Here is a 27685-nt window from a genome sequence, read left to right as displayed (position 1 = left end):
TCTTGTAAGCAAAAACTTTTATTTCATCTGAAAGAATTATTTATATCTTACAATTCTTCTGAGTAACATGCCTAGCAATTTAATTGCTAGTTTAGTTACTCATATGCTGATGTTTCTTTACATACGTAAATAACCCACCTATTTTAAAATATCATAGCTTAAATAATAGTGTGTACACAATGATTTCAAATTACTTCCACAGAAATGCAAGGGGGAAGAATAGTTTTTGTAGTAGACATTTCATAAAATGACTGCACACCAAGCTGAATTTGTATAAGCTGAGGCAGGAATTCACTCTTCTGAGTTTAGATTGTCCTGGCATTATTCCAGCTTAGGGGGAGAGGATGGAGTCCACAACATCATTGATGTGGCTGCTGTCATTTTTAAATGCACGAGGTTTCACAGCATACAGCAGGAAAGCAGAGACCGCATTTGAAGATCATACAAAGGATCAACCAGTTTCTGATTAAGAACACTTTTTTTTTTAGTGTCTTCCCTTAAATGCAGAAAATAAGTATCAAACGAATGAACAGCCTTACTAAGAAGTTGTTACAAGCTCATTAACTGTGTTTACATCCAAAATGCATTGAAAGGAAAGGGCTTTTTGCCTTTCAGAAGCAAATGAGCTGAATTACTCAGGTCATGTTTTGCACTCCGGCTGATTTTACCAGTGCAGGCACCAAGGCTTCAACACATGCAGTTCTGACAATGTCTGCAATTACTTGTGAAAACTATTCTTGCACACATTGTTTCCCTGAATCTCAGACCTACTTAAAATAGACATAATGCTCTGGCTGATAGCAATTTCAGTATTTTGAAAGTAATAAGGAAGAACTGCTTAGAAGAAGTTATTTGTGCTGTAACTAACAGTTGTTTACAATGTCTCTAGGCACAAAACCCCATCATCTGTCATTAGCAGACAGTGATTTCCAGTGATGATATCAAAGTACTGGTTATTGAAAGGGAGCTCTTTCTATAGTACACTTCCCTGGACCATGCTCCCTGCTAGGGAGACTTACCTCAATACTTACTTCACTGTGTACCTAAGAAAACAATTTAAGCAGAGCTCAGAATGAATTGACTAATCTAAGAACTTCAAAAAGCGGCTTCCCAACCTCAATTTCTGTTCCCCCAGACAGTAGCAGCAGCAGTGTGGGAAGTGTCCTGAAAGGGTGGAGGTAGGACCATGTTTGAACAGTAAGTTATGTGACAACTGTACAATTAAATGACAATAACAATACATTAATACTTTTGCATTTAAGAATTGAAGCTGCAGAAGCAAAAGGCTTCTTAAGGAGGGCAAGATAATGTGGTCCATTATAAAAAGCAAGTAAAAGCACTGCCAGCATCTCACCCCATACAGGCTCCACAGCATGTCCCAAAATCTTGAAAAGGCTGAGCAGCTACACTGCAGTGTGGGTGGAAGCAGAAATTTTGGCACTGGAGAGTAATGCAAGAGTGCAGCTGTCCAAACAAGGGTGGTTTACACCATAAGCTCCATCAGGTTGACATTTCCAACCCCACTGCCACCTCTGGGGCTGGCAGTGAAGGGACCTTGCTGCTTCTCTGCTGGCCTGGGGCCTCACACCCCCCCCAAGGGACAAAAAGCCCGTGGGGAGAGTGGGCCTGGCTGCAGCACGGCCTTCCAGAGAAGCTGTTCGGCTCTCCCACCAGGGCGCTCTGGGCTCCAGAAGCAAAGGCAACATCTTGCAGTAAGTGCTGCTTCAACAATGTGAGGCTTCAGGTTCAGAATGCCAGAGCTTGGCTCTTCATCCTGTCCAGTGTTCTCAGGACAAGCCAAGGAGCTGAACAGCTAAGGGAAATTATTACCCTCCAGTAGCAGTGCTGCATGGTTGCTGCTTAGACTGTTCAATTCACAACTACGCTTTGGGCAAGGTGGGGAGTTTACAAATTAACTGTCTTGCCTGGAAAAGGGAGAAGCTGCTTCCAATACTGATGTGATATATACATAACTTTTTCCTACTATGCTAATTCAACATTCTCACCTTTTTTAATGAAAGCACATGCTTCCCTGTGTATTATTGAACAGGCATAGTCAGTTATAGCCTAGGGAATATAAGAGGAAGAGTTTGGGAATCCAGATAAATTAAGGTAAATTTAAAATACCATGAGCCTGAAAGAATGATGGCATTTATTTCCTTTTCTTTGCAGCACTACAATAAAAGCTCCGGCTTCTCATGACATTCATGGGAAAGCACTAGGATTTTCCAAGTATCTCTTTGCATTGTCTGCAAGACAACTTGTGCAAATTTGGCATGAAGCACCTGTCACCCATTATTACAGCTGTGAATATAGCTTACTTAAGAGTTATATAATTTAAAGTTATCCATATAATTTTCAGAGGACTGATGTCACCATGTCTGAAAAGAGAAATTCTGACACAACTCTTTCAGCCCTTCTAAGGAACAGAACTGTCATCAAAATTTACACAATTCAGCCTTGTATATAAAGCATAAGGCTGCAAGTCTGTCATTAGCTCAGCTACTACACCGTTATTCCTGGCCATAATGAATCTATACTTCAGCTGGATTTTTTGGCACTTTGGTGAGAAAGCTCTGGACAGCTGGAAGAGACCTGCTCTATCATTTTTTGTTTTTTTCTTTGTATCAATTTTCCACCTGTGAAGCCCAAAATCCCACCACCAAGTGCAGCTGCAATTCCTGCTACTTTGAAGCCTGCAAGGAGACCAATAGGACCCCCCACCACTCCACCAATGACTGCACCTGCCACAGGCAGAGCTGCCAGCTTGTATTTTGCAGCCTGTAAAGGAAAAAAAAAAATAGTTAGAATACTTGCCTGTGGCGATGTGCATTTTCCCCTCACTGCTCTTGGCACTGACTTGAATGCTCAGTGATAAATAAACTTTACAAATTAGTATTTTAAAAAAGTATGACAGAACATGCTAATACCAATTCAAAATCCTGTCTTGTGTATGCAGTTGTGTATGCACGTGGTTCTAGCTGCTGTGTACATTGGGTGTTACCTGGTCTCCATCCTTAAATCAAATCAGAAACTGAGAAAATGCTCAGACTTTTCAGTGATGGGCCTGACTGCAGCTTTGGGGTTTATTTAGCAACTGACGCGGAACAGGATGGAAATGACAGGTTATCATCAGCCTCTTGTTTAATGTTTATGTGATTCTTGTGAGCCAGTCACTGACTGCACTTGTCTTTACATATATAGCAAAGTAACCATCAGAATAGTGTTTAAAAAAGCCCCCCCAAAATTAAATAACTGTATTTTCTAGCAGCCTGGATGCAATAGAAAATTACAAGAGAGATTGATTTTTTTTTTTCCCCTGCTACCTGTGGGTCATTTCTTCTTTATTTCCTTAATTGCTGGTTCCCTCAGCATTAAAGACGGCAGATCAATGGGGTTAATACAGAGGGTGGCTGGGAGGCAGAGCACCATTGATTCACCAGCAGGAGCAGATCCCTACCTTCCCCAAGTTTTTGGTTCCCTCTTCAACATTCGCAGCAGCACTGTTGACATGGTCTTCAATCCTGTCAATCTTCTCCTGCTGGGACTAGATGCAAAGGAATTAAGAGTGAGGGAACCTGCTGGGAAGCAGCAGTGAGCCAATACACACCATTTTAATGCCTGTAATCAGGGCCCCACAGCAGCTTTCATCTGCTCCCAGCAGCCTTAGTGGTGCACCATGATTAGCATCTGATAAACTCTGCTGAAGCTACAGACTAACTTCAAAAAAATCTAAACTATTAAGTAATAATATGGGGTGGATATTAGACAATGTTTTACTGCAGTTAGAGAAAACAACTCAAAATTACTTCTAAATCTTTTCTATAGATAGACAAATTCACAGTCCAAAAGGAAAAATAATCCAAAGTAGCCTGTTTTCTTTCCAGCTGAGTCTCACATTAATAAAATTCTATAAAGGGCATTTATAAGATCAGTACTAACTCCAATATACAAAGCTGCATCAAGAAATCTTAGAAGAAGTATTTAATTATGACATTAAAAACAACGACTTCAGAAATAGTGACAGCAAGGAAAATATACTTGATGTTGCTCTGTATTTTACTGTTTGATTTTACAAAAATATTCCATCCTTTCTCCAAATGCAGTCAGTCAGGTTCCCCTGAAGTCTCTCCCAGGGAACACTGGAGCAGAAGATAAAGGGGTCTGTGGGTTTGTTTGTTCTTATTCTAATCTGAGCAGCACGCAGACTGTTTTATGTCACAAAATAATGAGATGGCTGATGTTAAGCTTAAAATAAAAGGCATTCTGAACTTTTTGCCTCTTCCTAAGTCAGAAACTGCTAGGTCAGTACACCAGCTCTGGTATTCATCTACAATGCAGTGCACCCACCTTAGATGCTTGCTATTACATCTAATGATGGTTAAGTGCAAAATCCAGTAAGACCTCTTCCTTTAACCTTAGAATACTGAATTAACATTTTTTCACTCTCTCTCTAGTCTAATGGTTCCTACTTGGATTTTTTTGTATAGATTAAGCAGCACATAGCAGAAAAGATAAAAGCTAGGTTATTTATCCCTACTAACCCAATAGCAAGGAGATTAAAGAACTCTCCTAGAAGATGAGAAATGTGCATTTAAATTCCCTATGGCACAAGAAGAACTAAACATTTTGGCAAAGTGGTGAGAGCAGAGAAAGGGCATGATAACGGTGAGGATTTTTCTAGCACTCCTGATTAAGTGAGAAAAGATACCTGACACACACCCTGTGCAGTAAAAGCTGTCACCACCATTACAATTAGAAATTGTAAAAACTAATAGGACCGGGTAGAAGGCTGCAGTCAACACAGCAGAGCTTCCGCTAAGGTTCAGCTCATGGCCATGTGCACTGGCAGGAACATCCTAGGCTCTAGTGACAAGAACTTGGGAGCAACTCCCAGCACTAGTGCTGAAAGAAGAGACTGCTGCCTCCTCGAAGTATCACCTTCGCAGAGCCTGAATCACAGGAGAGATACATCCTCAGCTTTTTTTGTCCCCACTCAACCCCACCTAGGAGTTACCCATGCACCCTCTTTTTGTAGGAGACTGTAGGACAGAATGCAGAATTAATACTTACACAGACTAAGAGAGAAAACTCAGTCACCAACTGGCTGAGCTCAACCAAGTCCTGCAAATTAAAAAAAAAATGTTATTCTGTGCTAAATTTGTTGCTAAAACCAAGAGCACCAATGTGGCAGGGAGGGAGTTCCAACATACCCCTTCTAAACTTTCCCAGGACTCAGCTGCATTTTCTTCCTGAGGTATTTCCGGAAGGCGGGAGTAGATTTGGATCAAACTTTGGGAGCCATCCTTCACTTCTGTGTTATATAAAGTTTCTGAATGAGAAACGTGATGTTTATATATAAATGCACTGAATCAGGATGCAGGTGGTGTACAGAATTTCCCACTCCTGAAGTTTCTCAAGGGTAACCTGGTACTTAACCTAATTCAAGCCAAGCAACAGCCCCAAAAATGATCATACAGGGAGATGCCTTACAGCACTACACAGTTTCTTAAAAGGACGTTATTGACAAAGAAATAGATTCATTTCTATCATCGCATTTTCACAACTAGTCCTGAAATTATACTAAATTATACTCCTGAATTCAAGGTCATTTAATTCACTTTGTATGGACCAGGCTGAGAAAACTGGGCTCAGGACAAAAACTTTTCATTTACATACGACACATAAAAATGCTCTGCTCCCAAAACAGAACAGACAGTTACTCCTTTTATGATTGATTATCATGCTACTGGTTTGATTTTCAGCCACTGAGAACTAAAAGATGCTGGAGGAAAAAGCTTTCAAAGCAAAAGCAGTGAAGCCCAAGTAATGTGGTACCAAGCATTCCATGCTGGATCATTTGGGTAAATGGTACTTGTGAGCATGGCAGACATTTGCAGCTCAGTGCTGTACATGAGATACTCTCAAGTATGTTCCTCCCTAAATCACCTGCACTGAATGCAGCAGACAGGACAAAGCATGGTGTTAAAAACAGGAAATGACACACACGGAGTGGCACAGGGAGAGCAGATAAAATTAACAGGGACACACACCCCTCCTCCAGTCAGAGCCCACTCCAGAGCCACTGCAGATGTCATGGACATGCCTGTAATTGTGGACAACAAATTGAGTGGCAATAAAGAAAAATAACAAACAAGTTTGGCTTGTCAATACAGGGACTGAGGAAGAGCTTGGGAGTCTAAAAAGCAGACTGGAGAACACAGTGCAAAGATCATCTCAATTCAAACAGCTTCAGTTTATGAAGGGTGATCGCTCCTTCAGTGGTGTTTCCTTCCTTGGGAAGGCAGTCCCAAGAGAAAGCTTATTATGAGGAGGGCTGGTCAGACAGGTCTAACAATATTAAAGTGTAAATATTGTATGAAAATCTTTAGATACAATGATTGTGCCAAGGTTTGATAATAATATAACTGTTACAACAACAGATATGTCCAATGGAAAACAAATAAATATAATCATATTCATTAAAAAAATCAGTGCATGCTTATTCATGGAATTAATTTAAGATAAAATAAAAATTATACATTTTCATAACCTTTGTCCATTTCTCAACATTTTTATCCCAGTAACTCAAAATAGATGAAGGGTGCAATCTTCCTATTCTCAGTTCAGTAGAAATCTGAGTGAAATTGATATTTAGACATAATTACTAAGTAAGCAGGGTAACAAGAATGCACTAAGCAATTTGGGGGCTTAACTTGGGCTTATTTTTAAGTATTTCTACCCCTTTTCCTTTAAGAATCCAGACACAGAAGGCACTTCATGTTCTACAATCATCACCTGTTCTTCCAAAACGTATTTTTGATTAATAACCACAGATTAATTAAGGTTGCATATTCAGTTCCAAAATATTCCTTTCCCCTTTTCAATGTAATTAATTACATATCCAAATGTGTGCATTTTTTGAGAAAACTGTTCTGCCACCTACTCTTACATTTATCACACGTTTTGAGGATTTTATTTCATTTCAATCCTACACAACCCTATTTCAATATCAAGTTTCTTCTGTCCAGAAAGGTGTACTCTTCCCTAATCAACCACATGCATGCTAAGTTGGTTAAAATTAAAGTATTCATAATTAAAAAGCAAAATAAAAATCTCACTAAACAAAGCTGCCTCCTCCCAAGACCTTGCTCTGGTCTGTTTCTAACAATCTATGCTGACCTACTGCAGAAAAGCATATCCTTGAAATTGTTGCAAAACCAAGGTTTTGCATGACACACGTTCCAGAGAAATTAAAACTGTAAGTAGGTTTACATGTTACCATTTTGTAGTAACTAAAAATCAGTGAGAAAAAATTCCTCATGAAAATTCTTGATTCACTTAAAAAACTAAGGTAAAGAACAGGAAGGGTAAGAGGTTGTAACATTTGGGCTGAAAGTATGAGAAAGAAATTTATATTCACTACTTCACTTTTTATCAAGTCTAACCAATTTTAATAGAATTGAGAATGGAAGTGACTCTACCAGTTCATTTATACAGCATCTCCACAAAGTACAATAATACAAAACACCTCTGCAGATTTCACAGAGGAGCTTTACACCTCATTACACTCGAGATAAAAATTTAATGCTCTGGAAGATCCAATATGTTGCTTAAAATATTTTAGTAATTTTAAGAGTGGAGTCTCACCTTTTGTTAGTATTTGTTTAATATGCAATTAAATTCCATTTCTATTGGCCCTCAGTTGAGGATGGTGAATGGGGAAAGGGACTGTATCATATCACTGACATGCCTTCTAAATGGGAGATTTGAATTTGTAAACTCCTTCATTCTCTACCAGATGGGAAGCAACATGCTACAAAGAACAGGCACGTATTGAACTTCCTTTGATTAAGATCAACAGCCAAGATTTGCTTTCAGGACTGCAGCCTCTAAGCACAAAAGAATAGGCAATACACTGTGTCTGGGTTAGCAATTCAACAGGGCTGCTAGCACAGGCTGGCAAACTTGAAAAAACCTGTTTAATTGTATTTAGTTGTCTGCCTGTCTGTTTCACTTTAAATGGGGTGAATTATTTCCACATTCCTGAGCAGACTTGCAGATGCCTGTCATTCCAATATTTTTTTTTTCTGTTCTTTCCATCTCCATAATTCTAATAAATTTATTTCTCCTTCTGAAGTGCTATTATACTCAATGTCCTCTGTACTACAAAGGTATTTCAGATTTCAGAAATAATCCTGTTCTTTGAAATTAAACTCTAGTTCCCATTTGCTACCTATGTAATTGTGTAAAAAAGAGAAGCAGTAAGCCAGGACAAAGCCTTTCCAATGAAATATTGGAATGTACTGAGAACAACTGCAGAAAAGTCACCAACAGAAAAGGTATTTATATTTCTGATCATAATAGAGAAGAGCACACAAAGAGACTGAAAGTAGTGGCTAATATACATTAAGGGAATCACTGAATATTGAAGACAATGAGCTCTCCACAAAAGAGATATCAACAAATTGGGTAAAATTACAAAAAATGATGTGGAAGAAGTTCCTAAAGGATAAAGGACTGCAGAACTGCTGGCAGACACTAAAAAACAGCTGTGCTGAAGATGACATCGAATTGTCCTGGTGCAGAGGAAGAAGTTAATGGCTTCAGCAAGAGCTCTTCAATGTCCTGGATGTCAAGAATTTGACATACAAGTACAAATTAAAATACAAGCACAGAAAGTTAATATCAGGAAGACCAGGACTTTGAAGAGGCATAAATGGTAACAAGGATGTTTTTGAATGAAATTAGAGGAAGACCAAGGAAGTGGAAGTGCATTGCCAGATAAAAATGTAGCTTTAAGCAGGTATTTGATGTAATTAATTTAAAAAAGAGAGAAAGACAGAGGCTGAAACATAAAGAGAACAAGTTAAAAATACCTGGATGAGCTAGGCCTATTTAGGGTCTGAAGGTCTGATAAAATTCATTCTAGTGCATTTTTAAGAAACAGCTCTGAAATTTTGTTTTCATATAAGCAAATTTTTGAGAATTAGAATAAGGTGATTCCAGAGGACTGCAAGAGAAGGGATGTTGAAATCCACGAAGATATTAGAACAAACTACTAAACAGCCAACTACAACATGTTGAAGAAATCGAGATTTTTATGTCAGAAGCCAATTCAGTCTATTCTGCTGACCTTGTAAGAAGAGGGAAGTTCTTTACACTGAGGTTGGTGAGGCACTGGTACAGACTGCCCAGAGAAGCTGTGGATGCTCCCATCTGTGGAGGAGTTCAAGGCCAGGTTGGATCTGAGTAGTCTGGTCTGCTGGAGGTATCTCTGTCCATGGCAGGAAGCTTGGATATAGATGATCAAAGGGTCCTTTCTAACCCAAGGGTTCTGTGACTTTGTTTGACTGAACTTCATGTTCATAAGGTTTTCTGGTACTACTGCACATGACATTCTTGTAAGCAAGCCAGTTGTCAAATCTCCTTTTCTCCCTGCTCAACCACGAGGCTCACTGGCTTGAGCCAAGAAAGAGTTCTTGTAGTTCTGCATGCAGCAACAAGGATGGCCATAAAATCAAATCTGACAGCAGGTTCTTCTACAGGGCTACTGACTGAGAATGCTCTTTTGATTTTAGGACACATGAAATGCTCAAATCATTTTAAGTAATACTGCTACTGTAGCAATCAAACTAATTACAGATATAGGAAGAGTTTAATCCTGATGGAACCAACCTCACAGATCATCAGGAGGGGGCACTAACCAGCACCAGGGCATAACAGAGACTTCTACTGAAGACAGAATGGTAGAACAAAGATTGAAAAACATTTTATACAGAAAGGAGGGAAGACCAGCAAACATATCTGATTTCTAGCATGTCACAGTGTGTTTCCAAAATCTTTTATTTAAATGGATTTATACTCCTTTCTTGTCAGTTACCAAGTTAAAATGTTAAAGGAAAAGATGTTCTTTACCTAGGAACTTGCTTCTCTTTTTCCATATATTTAATCAATGCTGTATTACACTGTCATATAAAAATCTTCCTGGTATTTCTTCATTAATTCAATAAAAATGGCCAGAATTATTACTTGCACATGATCAAGTGATTTGCAGGGGGGGGCAAAAGAAGCCAAGCTACCTTGAAACGTGAATGTAAGTATTCTGCTCTCTGTGAACAGTCCACTATTTCAAGATCCAAGGCTACCAAGGACCTTTGTCACGGAAGGCCATAGATATTTAATTTTTTAAGAGATTTAAGCATTTTCTGCTTATCAAAATTCAGTCACAGGGCATGACAAAAGTGTGATGTAGGGCAAGAAATCTACTTCTTCATTAACAATACTCTTCAATGGAAATCTTATTGGTTTACTTCATTTATATCAGGTCAGAGAAATTGCATAGTGGATACAGTGACAGAGATACAATAAATACAGAAATTAAATTCTACTACCTTGTCCTAGAGTTGCAGATCTGGTTAAAGAGGCATCCTCCTGTCCTTTGAGTTGCCTTTGAAGTACTTCTGCAGATTCAGAATGCAGCTGCAGGAAGTCCTTAATAGCAATTGAAGCTTCCTCTTTAATGGGATTTATCATTCTCTGCAGAACTGGGATGTCTTCCTGCCGGACTCTCAAACAGAGCTTCTCCATCTCTCTCATATTGGCACGGAGCTGCTGCAAGAGCATTAAGAGTTATTTTGTAGCTTACTGTGTGAGAACACCAGACACCTCCGGTGCCTGGGAAGCACCTATCATCTTTATGATCAAGAGAGTAACATTTTTAAAGCCACCACCACCACTATTTTGTCAGTTTTGTACTCAATCCACTTCTCCAAGTCAGTTTGTTTTATTTTAGGTTTCAGTTAAAGTATTTAACTAAATCATTTATTGTGTAATGGCTGAAGTTATTTCTGTTTCTCTGGTCAATTTAGGTCTTTGCCAAAATATTTACACAAGTTACAAGTTGCAATAATATCTCAGTAAAGTGACTGCTTCTCAAAATTTGCTTTTTTTATAATAATAAGTGACTGTGGTGATCACAGAACTTCAGGATACAGTCATTCAGACTGTATCCAGAGGTCCAGGATACAGTCCCAACTACCCCAAAACTGTCATTTTGTGAAGCCAACTTCAGGGACAAAGGAGAAAGATTACTTTTTTATTTTAATTTTTTTTCAGATGAACAACAAATATATTTGTTTGATTGGAATATAAAATTTAATAAAACATATAAATACTTCTTTAATTACAAGACTTCTGAGGAGATACAAACTGTTCACAACTAGCAAGAGGAGGCATTTCACATGAGATAAATTTCTTTCTACATTAAAAATAAAGGGGCCTTTCATTGCCTGAGCTTTAAAAATGCACACAAATTTTCTTGTCCTACAAGTGAAAAGAAGAAATTTACAGTTTAAATTACACCACTTACTCTTTTAGGACAGAGTTTTTATCTAATTATTAAAAAAAAGGCTGTAATAAAAATATATTCTCTGCATTACTTTACAGCGATATAACAAATTCTACATTTTGTCACATTATTTACCAATTAATTTGAGTACTCTTCTCACAACAGAACAAGAGAATGGACTGACACCAATGAGTGGTTAGAAATAGAAAGGTTTTCTTCCAGAATACAAACCAGGTACAGGTAATGCCTTAGAAAGGTCAGACTGACTACATGGAAAAGCAAGCTCTAGATGGAACTATTTTTATTTATATACACTAGTGGAATTAATTGTTTTTAGTATGTATGAAAAAAATAGTAGATAATATAATTAGAGAAGGAGGAAGGAAATTATTCAACAACATGTTGAAGTAACACTGCACAAGCTTCCAAAGGAATCACTATTGATTCATTAAAATCATGTGTCAGATTACTAAGATTTGATTAGATTATACTGTATGCTTAAATTGAGAGTACTATTAGCCAAATTAGGCTGCATTATTCAAGTCTAACCTCAGGTAAAAACACTGATTGACAATTTTTAAAAAGAGAGATACAAAAAAACCCTACTGTGGAAGACACTGAGCTGAATTAAAAACATGCTAGCCAGTAACTTTCCTCATCCATTTCTCATCTCAGTCTACCTTGTGGTTCCTGGTTTCTTCCCCCCATGGTGTGCCCCTAAGTACTGAAAAAAAAGATTATGCCAGCACTTTCATACTGCATCACATGCCAAAATTCTTGGTTTACAAAATCTTGGAATTTCATTTAAGAAACAAACAAAAAAAAAAGAAACAAAAAAAAAAAAAAAAAGACATGTCAAACAAACAAAATCTACTGAAACAGTGACAAAAGTGAGTTTGGGGTGAGGTAACAATGGTTCCACAGCAGCTTCTTTGTCTTTTAAAGGAAAAGAATTTTGCAGTTGAAATTGAGTTAAGATGTAGTTCTACTTGGGATGTGTACCACTGCAGCTGCTGCTGGGGCAAAATACAAGTTTGTGCAGTGACCACCACAACACAACTGGCTGATGGGAGTTTGCACAGGTCCTGAACAGAAGCTTAAAGAGGCATGAAGTGCTCACCCTAAGGAATTGCTAAACCAGATCCTCACTTCCACTGCTCATTACTACCTTGCTAATCAAAGAGAAACATTTCCGAACAAGAAGATGGAGGAATCAGATGATGATATTAGACTATTTAATAAAATTTAATTTTAGTAGCTCGTCCCATGTCGTTTGGAGTGAGGGCTTGTGTTCCACTTACTGTCAATTAAACAGAAGGTGAATGGATTCAGCCTAGCAGGAAAAATTCAGCCCTGCTGTGAGGAGACACATCCCAGGAGCTCACCAGGGTGTAACATCACAAATGTTATGGATATGCAAATGACTGACTTCTTCTCATAATAATTTTAATGGCACTGAGTTTAATTTCTAGGTAGAGCATGGAAGTGTATCACTCTCATCCCAACTGTTTGCACTTTTAAAACCAAGACTATTTAGCAAGGAATGTAATACAAAATTCTCTTTTCATTTGTGGAGACTCCCGAGTTTTGCACTCTCCAAATTCAACCCAAAAGACACAGAATTTTTCTTTATAATAACTGCAATTTTGGTCCATTGATTTCCAAAATCAAATAACAATCTTTGTTTCAAATGGCTTTCTCACAAAAACTAGGAAAATAGAGGAAATAAGAAATAGAAATAAGGAAATAAGGAAAATAGAACTGAAAACCTTGGGAAGTTATCCCTTCAATGCATGATCCACTGTCCCTGTATTATTTCTGTCAGTTGTTTATCTCACTTGGTTTTAAAAGGACTTCTGCATGAAGAGCTACAATCTTCTTCATACCTCACTGCCAGAAAGAAAGCTATATTCTTTTATATATTCTATATAAAAGAATATAACTTTTCCTTATGTCTAACAGAAATCTCTCCGGCCTAGTTTAAACCAGGCATTTCTGATCCTCTCTGTTCAAAATAGGGAAAGAAAAGCCCTGTCCTCTTTGCAACCATCCTCTCCATGTTTGCAGACAGACAGCCCAATGCTGTTGGGCACTCTGGGCAAAATAACTTATCTGTTCATCTTTACAAGAAGTCCTCTTTTCTCAATTTCTGACTGCATTCACTGGGCTCTCCCTATTCACTTCATGCCTGCCTTAGAAGTGTGGTGCCCAAACAGGACAGACTATTCTACCTAGGATCCTACTACTGCTGACTGAAGAGATTTGTAGGAGAGACCACACTGACTGCTCTCTTAAGAGAGACAGATAACTAAATTATCTGTCTTTTTTGGACCACTAACACACAATCAGTCTACTTCTACTCTGTGTCACTCATGTCCTACAAAATTCTTGGCCTAGGCCAAAGGAACTCTGAGTTTAAGGATATCTTTACTCTGCAGATGGCCACAGGCTGCAATGAGTTGATTTTACATGATCCTTCAGTGATATCACAAAGAATCTCCTGCAGAAATAAAAGTTTTCTACACTCCTCCTCATGCTCTCACAGCATATCTACAAAGCATGCCAGAAAAGTACCAAATCTGAGGATCATTTTAGAAATGTTACAGAAGACCTGAGCCATACAGGGCCTTGAGCCAACAACCTGAGCTTTGAAGATTTAAGCAATAAAGAGCTGATGAGAAACCACTTTTAACTTGTAAACCATTTTCAGTGAACAAGAAAAAACAGATCAACATTTTTCAAGCAGCTTTCCAGATTAGAGTAATACAGTGGAGAGACTACACGAGCCTAAATATGCTTTGCAGAACTGCGTCTCTTTTTGTAGCCTGAATACAGACTAAAGCCAGACTGTTCATCTACTGCATTTTTCCTTTTTTTTGGTTTAGTATCTTAATTCCACTCTGGTAACTGCAGCATTTCCCTTCCTCTTGCCACAAAAATGATCAAGGCAGTCCTTAGATGTTACAACAAAATACTGTCATTTCACTGAAATTAGCTTAAACCTTGCAATTTTTAACTAATTGTGTGGTACAGTTGGCATCTATGTGGACAAAGCCTAGAGAACTGCAAATTCATTCAGGTTCTAACATCTTAAGAAGTCCATGGACTGTCCCTAAAAATGAAAATACACAAGAGCACATTCAGAAAAACTAATACATTATACACAAGAGCTATTTTCTCAATATTTTGAAAGGGTCTCTTGATGGCCTGTGCAAGATTTATCTCTTTTCTTCACTTTCCTTTATAGAAGTTTTTAACGTGTCACCCAGTCACTTGAAAGGAGAGCAACAGATTTACACTCATCTATACTTCTATTATAATTTTGACCATCATCAAAATTACAACAGAAGTAATTATTCTGGGTAAACTGAAAATTCAGAAAAATGGCTAATTATGTGCACATGGATTAAATGTAGAATGGCTGTGCATATATTTGTCTAAAACCTGTGGCGGATGCCTTGGGTCAATATTGACTTAGGGATTCCTAATGTATTTTACAACATCTAATTTTGAGAGCAAAGTGTGTGCTGCAGAGAACATTTGGTATCACAATAATTAATCTGATTTCTTTGCAAACAAACAGATCACAAGTCCATCAGTAAACATTTAAACAGCTTACAGCAAACACATTCTACATGTCATATAATTTATTATCAAGTACTCCAGACTTCTAACTATTTAATTAAAACAAAGAGCCAGTCTGGTCTTCTTGCATGGACCCAGATACTTATTCTGCTCTCTGGGTATCAGAATGTGAACCACTTTAATGCATCTAGATCTTTATCCAGGGCTAGAAGCAATAAGCATTAAATAAAACCTAAGAAAATTTGACTGAAAGTAAAACCAGCAAGCTTTAGATTCAAGACAAATATAAATGCTTCTAGAAATAAATAAGCAGTTTTCTTGTTAAAGCACTTAAAATATCTAACAAATAACATCTTCAACAGAATTAGTTTTTCTTTAATTATTAATAGATTTTTTTGTTTTGCTGAAAAATTATACTGGTAATTTGAAGTTACAAGAGAAGCCCTTCCCACAACTCAGATGTGAAAACAGATTAGAGAATAGACCTAAGCAAACACATGCTTACTATACCACACCTGTTAAAATGTTATTGTTTTAAGAGAACTTCCACCTTTGGAAGCCTCTTTGAATATGAAGAATAAACACATTAAAATTTCAAAAGTACTCAGTGAAAAATCAAGATACACACTCAAACCTCCAATAAGCAGGAGTATCAACTGGATTTCATGTATCACTTTGTATCATCTACACTAAACAAAAAGCTCACTATTCCTCAAAAAAGACATGTAACTCCAGCTCTGCCTACTATCCAATTCTGTTGTTCAATCAGGATTAAGTTCTTCTTTCTGAGGTGAGCTGGTTTTGGTGGTGGTTTTTTTTCAATTTTAGTCTGTTCTAATTTCCCACAAGAGTCAGTAAGACGCTGAAACAAGGGAATTCACACGATTAGAATTGTAAGCAATGGTTTAAGGCTACACCAGCTGTGCTGGCAAATCCTGTTTGTCTATGTGCAGTGTAGGCCATTTTCAGTAGCAAAGGCAGGTCCCTCCTCTGAACAACACCTATGAAACCAACACAAGATGCCTCTCCTACCCAATGCACGTCTGTCCCCAGAACACTGGCAGTGCAGCTGCTACAGCCACCAGATGCTACATCTGCCTCAGCAAACTTTGTGCTGCAGATGTGGTCCTTGTGTTCTTCTGTACTGATAATCTACTTAGCCTGTGTGCTATTTAGCTGATGTTTGGCTGATTTCTGCAGCATTTTCACCAAGACATAGGTATTTTTAGAAACAGTGCATGGTTCCCTGTTTGCCGAGTTACGGATGACTAAGGGTGAAGTCAGTGAGATGATGCCCATGCTGACAAATACCTAACAACAGATGTGCACACCAAACTAGTGTCCAGATGTTCTCTATGTCTGAAATCATGCTTTAAAATTCGCAGTATCCCTTATTGCAAGAGCTGTCTTCTAATTTAATTAAGAGGACAGTTTGCAAAAGACCACGGTCTCCAAACTTTATCTTTTTCAAGAACAGAGAAACATTTCTGACTGTATTTGCCTCATAGGACACAATTAGGAAATCCCTAACTTTTAAATGAAGTAAAGCAAAACTATGTGCTGGCTTGTCAAACCCACCTGTCAAGTCATGTCTCTCTGAAGGTCCATCCCTGAGGTAACCAGAACTATGTCTGTAATCCAACCCCATCAGCAGCACAGCCATTTTCATATCCTTACCTGAACCGTTCGTCCTGCGTTGATATGCTCTTCGTGCAATCTGTCCCAGAGCCTGCATCTCTGATACTAAAACAGAGGAAAAAGACTCCTTAGAATTGTTATTTTTACCAACTAGCTATGCAGAAATAAAAAGCCACCTTTGGCAAATGATCACTTTAATTTTCCAAAATTGAAAGTAAAGAAGTTGAGTCACAAACAGTTCCACTGCAAAATTAGAGATAAATAGCAATGTATTTTGTGAAAAATTTTGCACAATGTATTTTACTGAATTGCAGCCAGCCAGGGTTTCAGTATCAGTTTTTAACACCCAAGTGATATTGCATCCTGATACTGCTGTGGCATAAATCACTTAGTGGGCAGTAGAACAAATGGCAGAAGGAAAATGGAGTACTGGTCATATAGGACAACAAGGTATCTGATACTACTGATAAAGAAAATGGCATTCATTACACAATGCTGCTGTATACATTTACACCGAACATTTCTATGTAGTTACAAACAGCTACAAGAACCATCAGGCCAGATCTGGCACCTCCACGAGGTTCCACTAACTTCAGTGGGAAACTATCCAGTACTTCCCACAGGACAGAGACCAGACTATTACATTAGCAGAGAGCAAGTTTGGCAAAAAAACTGCATATTATCACACATCAACCTTTTCATCAATCAAATAAATCAGTGCCTGCTACAGGCAGTTGACACAAATAATAGCATGAAAAAGAGTAGTAAAGTAAGAGAAGTAGAAGCTGCGATTCCTGGAATGTGTGCTGAAAGTATCAAAGAATGTATTTACAACATTAGACGATATCAGAATATTTATTTAATTATTTAGATAACAAGGCAAAATATTTACCATTATTTTTAAGGTGTTTTTATGTTTAATTCCTCAATTTCTTAATAACCTTTGTTACCAATAAAAAACTTTATCTACAGCCTCTATTTTTCCGTAATTATTTTCATAATTTCAGATGCCACAGCATTAAGGATCATAAGTTACTCAGCTTCCTAAAATACAAGGAGAAATCTAAGTTACTACTTATTTTCAGAGCAAAAAGTTCTTTCATGTTAGGACTTTGTAGTGCTATGGAAGATAAAATGTTTAGTGTTCAACAAAGTCAGATTAACATTACTCTTCTAGGAAACTGAATAATAATAACCTCTGAATAAACTGCTATGTCATTAAAATTACTGCGTTCTTTAAAATAAAATGGACAGAAAGCCCTGTATCAACAGTAGATCTTCCAATTTAGTCACCCCTCAAAGAGTACTGAAACAGGAATTTCTGAGGTTTTAGGGAAAAATCACCTATTTGACTTCAGCTGATTGTAATACATTGTCCAAAAAACTAATAATAAAAAATCCTGTTATCCAGTTAAGAAAAATTCCTCAGGAAAACTTTACTGCTCTTCATAATTTCTCCTAGAGATGTTCAGCACATTCATCTGCTTAATATATTGTTTTACTACTTTGCTTCAAAATTCAGAATATGCTAGTGATGAGCCCAAAGAATCCAATGACTTAACACACTGACATTCGCATGGTCAGAGAATTCCTTCTTGTTGACTTCTGTCATGCAGCACAATGTAGGCCACACTCCTGGGCAGCGTTCACCCTGGGGGTCTCAAGGACAGTAAAGCTTGGGAAGAGATGGTGTTGACATTATTTATTGTGGAAGCTGGGGCTGTTCAGCCTGGAAAAGAGAAGGTTGCGTGAAGACCTCACTGCAACTTCCAGTATCTGAAGGGGGCCTACCAGAAAGCCAGAGAAGGGAATTTCATCAGGAGCTGTAGTGATAGGACAAGGAGCAATGGGTACAAATTGCAAGAGGGAAAATTTAGGTTAGAGATTAGGAAGGAATTTCTTACTGTGAGGGTGGCGAGACACTGGAATAGGTTTACCCAGGGAGGCAGTGGATGCCATCCCTGACAGTGTACAAAGCCAGTTTGGGTAAGGCCTTGAGCCTACTGGAAGGTGCTCCTGCCCATGGCAGGGGGGCTGGGACTAGATGACCTCTAAGGTCTATTCCAACCCCTTAACATTCTATGATTTTATCCCAAACAAAGGGAGGTCCAGGAAGTAAAGACATCTATGGAATCCTAACCTCTTATGTCAGGTCCAGAGGAGGGCCACAAAAATGGTCCAAGGGCTGGAACAGCTCTCCTGTGAAGAAAGGCTGAGAAAATTGGGATTGTTCAGCTTGGAGCAGAAAAGGCTCTTTAGAGACCCTAGAGCAGCCTTTCGATAAATAAAGAGGGCTTAGGAGAAAGGCAAAGACTTTTTACTAAGGCCTGTAGTGACTGCGTAAGGGGCAGTGCTTTAACACGTTTAGAGGGTAAGTTCAGAATAGGCGTAAGACATTTTTTTATAATGGAAGTGGTGAGAAACTAGAACAGGTTGCCCAGAGAACTTGTGGATGCCCCAACCCTGGAAGCCTAGGTTGGATGGGGCTTTGAGCAACCTGATGTAATGAAATGTGTTCCCACTCCGTGGCAGGGGGGGCTGAACTAGATGATCTTTAAAGCTTCTCTTCCAACCCAAATCACCCTGTAGTTTCATATTTCTGTGGTATTTAATCATAATTGTGCTATAGCCAAATAGTTTGTATTCCACAACAAAAATATAAAACCTTAGGTTACTCTTAGACACTCAATCTCTTTTGCTTTATGAACATTCTCTTGAGAGCCTATTTAGAAAGAAACTTTCATGCTTCTGCTTTGGATCCCTTCCATCTCTCCTTGAAGATATCCAGTGGACATGGAGAGAACTCAAAAGTTTGTCATAATATCTCCTGCTAAAAGCTCTTGAATAAATGTCTTACACAAACATCCACACTCAGATAAGACTGTAGGAAGATACCCTCATTTCTCATTTTGTGTCACCCTGACATATATTCCCAGAACAATAATGGTTCCCAGACAAAGGTAAAAAGTGTTTCACACAATATCCTTTAAAACAGACACAAGAAAAGAAATTGAAACTGAAAGCAAGAGAGAAAAACTGTCTTACAGCACTTTTTTTTTTTTTTGAAAATATTGTTGCATATCACCAACAAATAGAGCAGTAAGCCAAACAAAATCTCCACCTTCCTGTACTACCAAGTACGGGAAATGTAGTACCAATGTACTACCAAATCAATTGCTGCTATCTAACAGAGACTTACAGACATCTGTACCTCTTTTGGATATGCATGAATTTTACGCCCTCTTGGAGTGAAAATGAAAAGCCATCCAATCCATGGAAAATGCTTTAGAAAACAAGAGTTTTCATGGGGAAAACATGGAAAGAAAGAAAAAGTACAGACTACTTATTTCTTAAGGCTATAGCTTTTAAATCTTCCAAAATGGTCATACAGAAAGTTGGACTCTCATATAGTTGAGAAGCAATGATGATGAATTTATGGTAGCCACTTCCTCTGGAAAGGTGCATTCAAGGTCAAATTTCATTATATATTGATTTTATAGTTTCTTCAAACAATGATTTAGGAGATTAATTGTTTGGACTATCTCTGGAACCTAAGGTTTAAATCAATATTCATGAAATGAGGTTAGAGATATTGGCTTCATCATAAGTAAATAATGTTGCTGCTCTAAGCAATTGGACATAATTAGTGATTTTTGTTTAAAAGTAGCCTGTAAAATACACAGCATCAGATTCTATAAAATTATCCTTTTACCTCTAGGGATGTTTGATTTGCATGGCTGAAAGTTAATTTTACAAAAACTATTGAAGAGAAAATCATCATGACAGCTCACAAAAGTACTGTAACACACTCATTATGTCTAAAATGCATGTAAAAAGATATAAAATGTGAATTATCATACAAGTATTTCAAGCAAACTACTGGTAACATCAGTGTTTACTACAAAGGCCTTTGTGCACACAATTACAAATACAGAACTTTCATTTTTAGCCAAATTTTAATCAAAGCATTTTGTCATCAACTTCTCATCAAAAACTCTACATAATCTTTCAGTGTGACTGCTTCTATACTGCAAAAATAACTACATAAGTAAAAAGTGAGTACTAACCTTCTCAATATTTATTTGATGTTTTCTTAACCTTTCCAGATCTGTTGGAATTGCCACTTTAATGAATTTCTGAATTGCAGGTTCAATTCGGCGGAGTTTAACTTTTTCCTCATCTTCAGACATCCTAAAGGCAGCTTTCAAGCCAACAGTTGTCCAATATACCTTCACCAAGGTAAAAACCCCTAAAAACAAACAAACAAAAAAAAACAAACAAACAAAAAAAAACCCATGAAAGTTAAACCTGAATCACTTTTTAAAGAAATCAAAGTAAGATAAATCCATCTTTCTGATGATCACGTATCCCCCAAAGCCACAATTAAGCAGTATTAATATCTGGATGTTTGCATTTAAATGCATTATCTCTACTTATTTGCAGGCTTTGGGGGTAATTTTTCAAAACACTTAACACTAATAATAAGAAAAAAAAACATCTAAGTAATTAAAGCAGAGGCAAACATGCTTTACAACATAATGATACATAAAAAGGTTTGAAAAAACCTTCCAATTAGATGCTTTGAGTGATCAGACTTCACATACTGCCAATTCACATTCAGAATCATCCTAAAATTTGTAACGTATGTCCTGAGAAGATACCAGAATAAAATTAATTTTGGAATTCCATTTCCTGGAAATGTTAAGAGCTCCTGAATGAAGATTTGCACTCCAAATTGCGTATGTTCCCTACTGACAATAACTAAGGCATCACCTAGCAAGGAGTCTAAACAGGCTGCTGAAGTATTTGCAGGACCAGTAGGTACATAGGCAGCCTGAATTCTGTGCCCTGCATAGTATAAAACATAATTTTTGAGTTTCACTTCTCTGAAAGAGAGATGTGTAGTATTGTATGAAATAGCATTTATGTACAGAGCATAGGAGTAACATAAAGGAATTTCATTATGCTGAATGCACACAAGGGGAAAGAAGACACGTATGAGAAAGTTTTGTCCCAAGTGTCAGTAAAAAGACGTGCTAACTTGATTACATGGAAGTACCTGAAGTACATCAGCTATCGCATCAGAAAGCTTTCCTGACTTTCCTCTTTCAGTAATAAACTGATTTAAAATAATTAACCCAGCATATTCCTCCTGGTACAGGTGAGACATGGCAGAATTTAACAGGTTAAAAAACATTCCTGTTTTTCACACACCCAAACATATTATCAACAGTGAAATTAGGCATAGCTTTCCTCACATCCACCTCTGGTGTGAAAATGCAGAGGGAGGGTCTTGGTGTTTTTTTGAGACTTGTGATTCCTGCAGAGAGAACACGGGGGCAGACACCAGCTGGTGGCACTGGGTCTTTGACTGAACTGCTCAGGGTTCAGCCCCAGCCCCCTCATGCAGGCTGCAGGGAGCACAGGTACAAACCTGGTCCAACTCAAAGGAGACAAGTGGGAAGCATCTTCCAGCAAGAACAGGAAAGCACTTCTGGTATAGGGAGGAAGATGGTTCCAAATAAAACACTGCTGCATTTTTCAGAAGAACAGAATGCTAACAGCAGACTCACTTCTTTTGATCTATGCTACTCAGCAAAGAAATTGAAAACTGTGGAAAGCTGAATGTTTACAGAGAGTAGACCAAGTTAGGGGAAATCAATCTTTAGGGTTTCAATGACACATATTTTCTTTTTTCAGAACCTCAAAAAGAAATTATTTCATCAACTGACTTTACAGTCATTGCTAAATCATCCCCACTTCAAATTATAAAAACACACTACCAAGTGGCATTACAAACCCCCTTCTAAGCCAAGACATGTAATAATAACCTTCAAATAAACACACAATGGATAGGTGACCTCACACATTTCAGGCTGCAAAAGTAACTTTTTATCTTTTGTATTGATTCACTCTCTTCACCATTCCAAAACCAGCAGTTTAAATGCAAGATGATAAAAAATACATTCTATTATACCTTGGTCACTACAGTCCCTAAGTTTTGAAAGAGGCATTCATATATCACAGTTGAACTCTATTCTGAGTCTAGAACTCATTTTTTTTTTTATAATGTCCAAAAGATAAGAAGCATCACACTCCAAACTGCAGTACTTCCTCTATTCAAACAGACGTTTAATTTCCTGGCATCTTATACACTAATCCATGAGTTTATGAGCTAGTATTAAATAAAAACTGGTTCCCTAAAAATATTTAATAGCCATGTCACGCTTTTCCTTAATACAGAATCATCTTGAAGAAGTGTTGATGCAAATTCTTCAAACATGTAACACAACATGAACTCACAGAAACACACAGTCCGTTCTGTCTTAGAAGAAATACAGCAAAGGCTAAGTTAAATTCACCAACACTTTGTCCTTAACCTTTCATGACATCTGGAGATTGATGAGAGTCAAAACTGATAGTTTAGATGACTTAAAATCTGTAGCACTGTGAAAGCAGAGTAGATGATATAAATTCTGAATTTTGAAGACTTGGCTGCATGCAGAGCTCTGGCTAGTCATTTTCTTCTCATTAAGAATTTCCTGACAGTAAAGTAACTTCCATGACAGTGTCTACTCTTAAAGATACTGCTGCCTAAAATTCACTGTGCAGCATGTTTGAAAAACTAAGGAAGAAATATAAAAGCTCCTTACATTCTCATCAGGTCTCCTGATTAATTTTCTCTCAAATAGTATGGTAGCTTGTGCAACAAAAATTCTAAGCCATAAATTATCAATGCAACGTCTTACTTTTTTTTTTTACATTCATATAATATTAACTAAATAAAATTAACTTTATGCGTTTCTGCTTGTTGCTGATGCAATTTCAAGGAAACATTGCATACTTTACATGACGTTCTCTTAAGCATGACTTTAACAACTCATTTCTGAAGTAATAATGCCTGTTCTTTCAGCAATCACAGAGTAACAAGACAGTTAAGTTGGCAGGGATTGTCACATGCTATCCAGTACAAGCTGAGTCAGATGTTATTGCACAGACCCTTGTCCAGTAAAGTTCTAACACGTCCATGGATGGACACTCCACACTCACTAGAGCCCTCCTTCAGTGTTTGACTATGGTCCAGGCTAAAAACAAAACAAAACAAAAAACAAAATCACAACCATGAAGACATTCCTTGTAGCTAAACCCTGTTGTGTCCACTGCTCCTCATCCCACTGTCATGCACCTCCAAGAGCAGCCTGGCTCTACAGCTTCTACCCACAACAGCAGGATCTCCCCTTCCTTCACCTTCTCTTAAGGCTGAACAAACCCACCTGTTTCTCCTAGAATGCCATGTGCTCCAGCTCTCTAACCAGCATGTGGTCCGCCACTACACGAGGGTCCTTTCCTGGAAGGCTTGCTCTCCATCAAGTTTTCCCAACCTATTCTAGGTGCACAGCTTTCTTATTGCTTCTGCTGGAATTTTTGAGGTTTCTGTCTGCCCATCTCCATCCCGTCAAGATCCCTCTAAGTAGTAGCCCTGTCTGGCCTATAAACCACTCTCCTCAGGCAAGTGAAAACACTGTGCTCAACTTCAGCTCCTTAGGAAGGTGAATTGCCTCTGTGCTTGGATCCAAAAATCAGTGACTGAAATAACACTAATCCAGAAGTGATCAAGATTGAGATGCAGAATAACTTTTGGTCAACTACGTAAATAAAAAAGACATATCCAAAGCAGGCTGTCGCAGCATAAGTCACATAGTTGCAGTCAACCAGAAGTAAAATTCTTCCCAGGTATGGTAACATACTTTTTACTTGTTATGAATTTCAGAAAATGCTGCTAACATGCCTCAAATGTTAATACTAATGAACTTCTGTTTGTTAACACTCATGAACTTTGGTTAAACTGCTTAGTGTTCTCTGAAATCCAGTACAACAATACAGAACAAACCTCAGGATTTCTGCTTGCCCAGGGAAACACAATGTAATTCACTGATTTGATTTTAATTCATTCACAACACTTTAGACAACCACTGCCACTAGAGAAAGTTCCTGCAGTATAAATGCCTTATTGATAAGGATTGAAAGGCCAAAAAGCTATTCCCTGTAAATAAAATTAACTAGAATATAAGGATGCACAACAGCTCTCTACCTAGGGCGACCTGGAACATTTCCTAGAGTGGTACTGGCCCACAAGTATGCAGTGATGCTACTGCCCACCTGACTGAGGCCTGTAGTTAGTGAGGAACACACTCCTGTGGTAGGCTACAGCCAAACTGCATTTTGGGACTAAATTACATCTTTTACTTTTTGTTTGTAAAATGAGTCAAAAGGAAATAACTGTTTGGCTGAAATAAGGCACAGCCACCAGCCCCAGCATGTTCACAAAGTAACATGAAACTGCTTAGTGAGATAAACAGGCACACGTGTGGGATCTCCCACAGAACACTCAGAATCAGCAGCTATACATGTCAGGCTGTGGCTCCCAGCAGATCTGTGCTCTTGTGGATCACCTGACAACACACACTTGATCCAGGCAAGGCAAGGGCACATGACTGCATTTTGAGAAATCAGAGCAGACAACAGACATTTTGTCTTGGATTTGTACATTTAAGCCAGCTGCAGAAGGCAGAAAATACCTAATGACTAACACATGAACAGCTTTTGCACAAAGCAAACCGGTGGAACGAGTCTGCAGTAGGTTGATGCCTGCCATGAGAGGCCACAACAGCTCTATCTGCAATCAGAGCCCTCATACTGAATTCTCAGTATTAAAAGAGCTACACCTCTGGTCTCACCCTAGAACCACAGAATCAATTAGGTTGGAAAACACCTTTGGGATTATCAACTCCAACCTACCAACACCACCCTGTCAACCAGACCATGGCACTAAGTGCCACAGACAGCCTTTCCTCAAACACCTCCAGGGACAGTGACTCCACCACCTTCCAGGACAGCCCATTCCAATGTCTAATTAACCTCTGTGAAGAAATTCTCCTTGACGTCCAACCTAAACCTCCTCTGGTGCAGCTTAAGACCAACAGGCTCTGGAGGCCTACCCTGCCTCTACCATGCCCTGGAAAGGCAAGGCGAACATGAAAAAAACAGAAGCATAAGAAATAAAAGACAGGTTTTAAGTCTTATATAAAGGCTTCAAGCACACTAAACTACTTCTTTTTTTTCCCGACTTACAGTTTTAAAAGCCTGGGCAATGGCAGGCTTAAGAATTTGTCACGCTGTAAAGAATAAGTAAATAAGTAAGTAAACAAGACAATCCAAGCTGGTGCGACATGTTCTGTCCCGATCAGCGCCCCACAGCCCGCCCGCGGGGCAACCTGGGGCGCAGCCGCTGCTGGGCAGCTCCGGCTGGGCCCCGCCGGCCCCTCCGCGGGACGGGGCCGGCAGCAGGGCGAGCTCCCGCCGCTCTGCTCCGGCCTCGGGCCCGGCCGGGTCGGCGCAGGGCCTGGCCAAGGGCCCGCGCCCGGAGTCGCGGCGGGATCCCGGCCCCGCTCCGCCTGCGGCTCCCGCCGGCGGCAGCGGCGCGGCCCGGGGCTCACCGTGCGCCCGCCAGGCCCCGGCCCCGGCCCGGCCTTTCGCTCGCCTTCGCCTCGCTGGCACGGCGAGCGAAAGCGAAAGCGGAGCCGCCCCTCCCCGCCGGTCCCGCTCCCTCCGCCCCGCTCCGCGCCGCGCTCACCATGGGGCGGCCCGCGGCGGGCGCTAGCCGCGGCCGGCGGCGGCGCGGGGCGCTGGGCGGGCGGCGGCGCGGGGCGCTGGGCGGGCGGCGGCCCCGGGGCGCTGGGCGGGCGGCGGCGCGGGGCGCTGGGCGGGCGGCGGCGCGGGGCTCCCCCTCCGCCGGGCGCGGCACAGCGCCCGCCCGCCACGCGCACGGCCCCGCCGCCCCCGCGCCATGCCCCGCGCGGCCGCCCGCCTGCGGGAACCACCGCCGGGGCGGAAGGGCACGGAGAGGAGGAGGAGGAAGAGAAGGAGGCAGAGAGGCTGTCCCGGGCACGGAGAGGGTACCGGGAGCGTGGGATCAGGGCTTATGGGGAGGGAAAAGTTAAATCCGTTCTTCTAAAAGAGACCCAAAGATTCCCGACAAAATTTTATAAGCTTTTCATAGAATCATAAAGTATTCCTAGCTAGAAGGGACCCGCAAGGGTGATCGAGTCCAGGTCCCGGCCTGGACCACCCCTAAGAGCAATCCCACCTGCCCGAGAGCCATGTCCAGACGTTCTGGAATTCTGTCAGCCGTGGTGCCGTGACCGCTTCCCTAGGGAGCCTGATCCGGTGCCCAGCCACCTCTGGGTGAAGAACCTTTTCCTGATACTCTGCCAAAACCTCCCCTGACACAGCTTCAGGCCGTTCCACTAATACGTTTCGAAAACACGCGTGACCTGTTTGTGCCTGGCACACTGATTATTGGATCCCACCCCGACACCACATCCCCCGGCTGGCAGAGAATCTGCCCACACCGCTGGGACAGGTGGAGCAGAACCTCCGAGGGCAGCCTGGTACCACTCCTGATCAATTTATCACATCTGAATCGATGTGTAAAACTGTCTGGCTACCTGGTAATATCTGTAGAGCAACTGTGTTATGTCAATATTGGACCATTTTTTAGCTAAACATGAATAAAACAAAGTTAAGAAAGATCTCCAGTGTAACAAATATGAATGTATGTTGACTGTGATGTTCTAAACAAGATTTATGTTATCTGTTCATCTGTTGTTCCATGACTTTTTTGACCAGCTCCAATCTAATTTGGAGGAAGTTGTTATGGTCCTGTAAGTTTTGTGGCTATTGATGTGTCACTGAGGAAATAAAGCTAAATTTGTTTCCTCAATTAAGGAATAGTAAGCAAAAAGCTCAGCTCTTACACATTCTTGTAGCAACAAACAGCCAGTCAGTGTGCATATATTAGCCATCCATTTTATGTAGACATAGTTTCATACTGCTTGGTAGGAATTTCAGAGGGCTAAGGAAGAATAAATTTTAGTTATAATTAGACCTATTTAAGGGCTGAGAAATCAAAGTGAACAGAATCCAATGACTTCATTAGTTCTGTTGTTCACAGTACAGCTTCTGGAATGGCAATGGAATACTGGGGTATGCCAGGGTACTAAAAAAAAAGCTTATGTTTAACATATATTTAAAAAGATTAAGGAGGATGAC

The 27685-nt window shown here is 39.6% G+C and overlaps 1 protein-coding gene across 9 annotated transcripts; it reads right to left on the bottom strand.

The window, feature by feature from the left end:
- Positions 1-26827, bottom strand: STX17 (syntaxin 17). Of its 9 annotated transcripts, none has more exons than XM_077784736.1 (9): positions 26300-26308; positions 26208-26251; positions 20641-20822; positions 16613-16678; positions 10395-10614; positions 5214-5332; positions 5074-5124; positions 3461-3547; positions 1-2781 (listed from the first exon to the last, which is right to left on the bottom strand). In XM_077784736.1, the coding sequence occupies exons 3-9, from the start codon at positions 20761-20763 to the stop codon at positions 2542-2544; spliced, it is 906 nt and encodes a 301-aa protein (XP_077640862.1). In that variant the 5' UTR covers positions 20764-20822; positions 26208-26251; positions 26300-26308; the 3' UTR covers positions 1-2541. The 9 variants fall into 9 exon arrangements, with proteins under 9 accessions (XP_077640862.1, XP_021384369.1, XP_021384368.1 ...); XM_021528694.2 differs by lacking the exon at positions 26300-26308 and adding an exon at positions 23573-23658 and having other exon boundaries at positions 26208-26248; XM_021528693.2 differs by lacking the exons at positions 26208-26251; positions 26300-26308 and adding exons at positions 25706-25749; positions 26071-26126.
- Between the last annotated feature and the right edge of the window lie 858 nt (positions 26828-27685).

Source organism: Lonchura striata, chromosome 1 (assembly GCF_046129695.1).
Source record: "Lonchura striata isolate bLonStr1 chromosome 1, bLonStr1.mat, whole genome shotgun sequence".
NCBI classification, from domain to species: Eukaryota; Metazoa; Chordata; class Aves; order Passeriformes; family Estrildidae; genus Lonchura; species Lonchura striata.
The sequence above is the reverse complement of the archived record's forward strand: the minus strand, read 5'-3'. Positions and strand labels throughout refer to the sequence as shown.

Coding starts and splice junctions, on each gene's coding strand:
- STX17 (XM_021528691.3), bottom strand. CDS start 20,763: ATGTCTGAAGATGAGGAAAAAGTTAAACTCCGCCGAATTGAACCTGCA. Junction 16,679..20,640: donor ATCAAATAAATATTGAGAAG/GTTAGTACTCAC, acceptor CCTCTGTTTTAG/TATCAGAGATGCAGGCTCTG. Junction 2,782..3,460: donor GAACCAAAAACTTGGGGAAG/GTAGGGATCTGC, acceptor TTTCCTTTACAG/GCTGCAAAATACAAGCTGGC.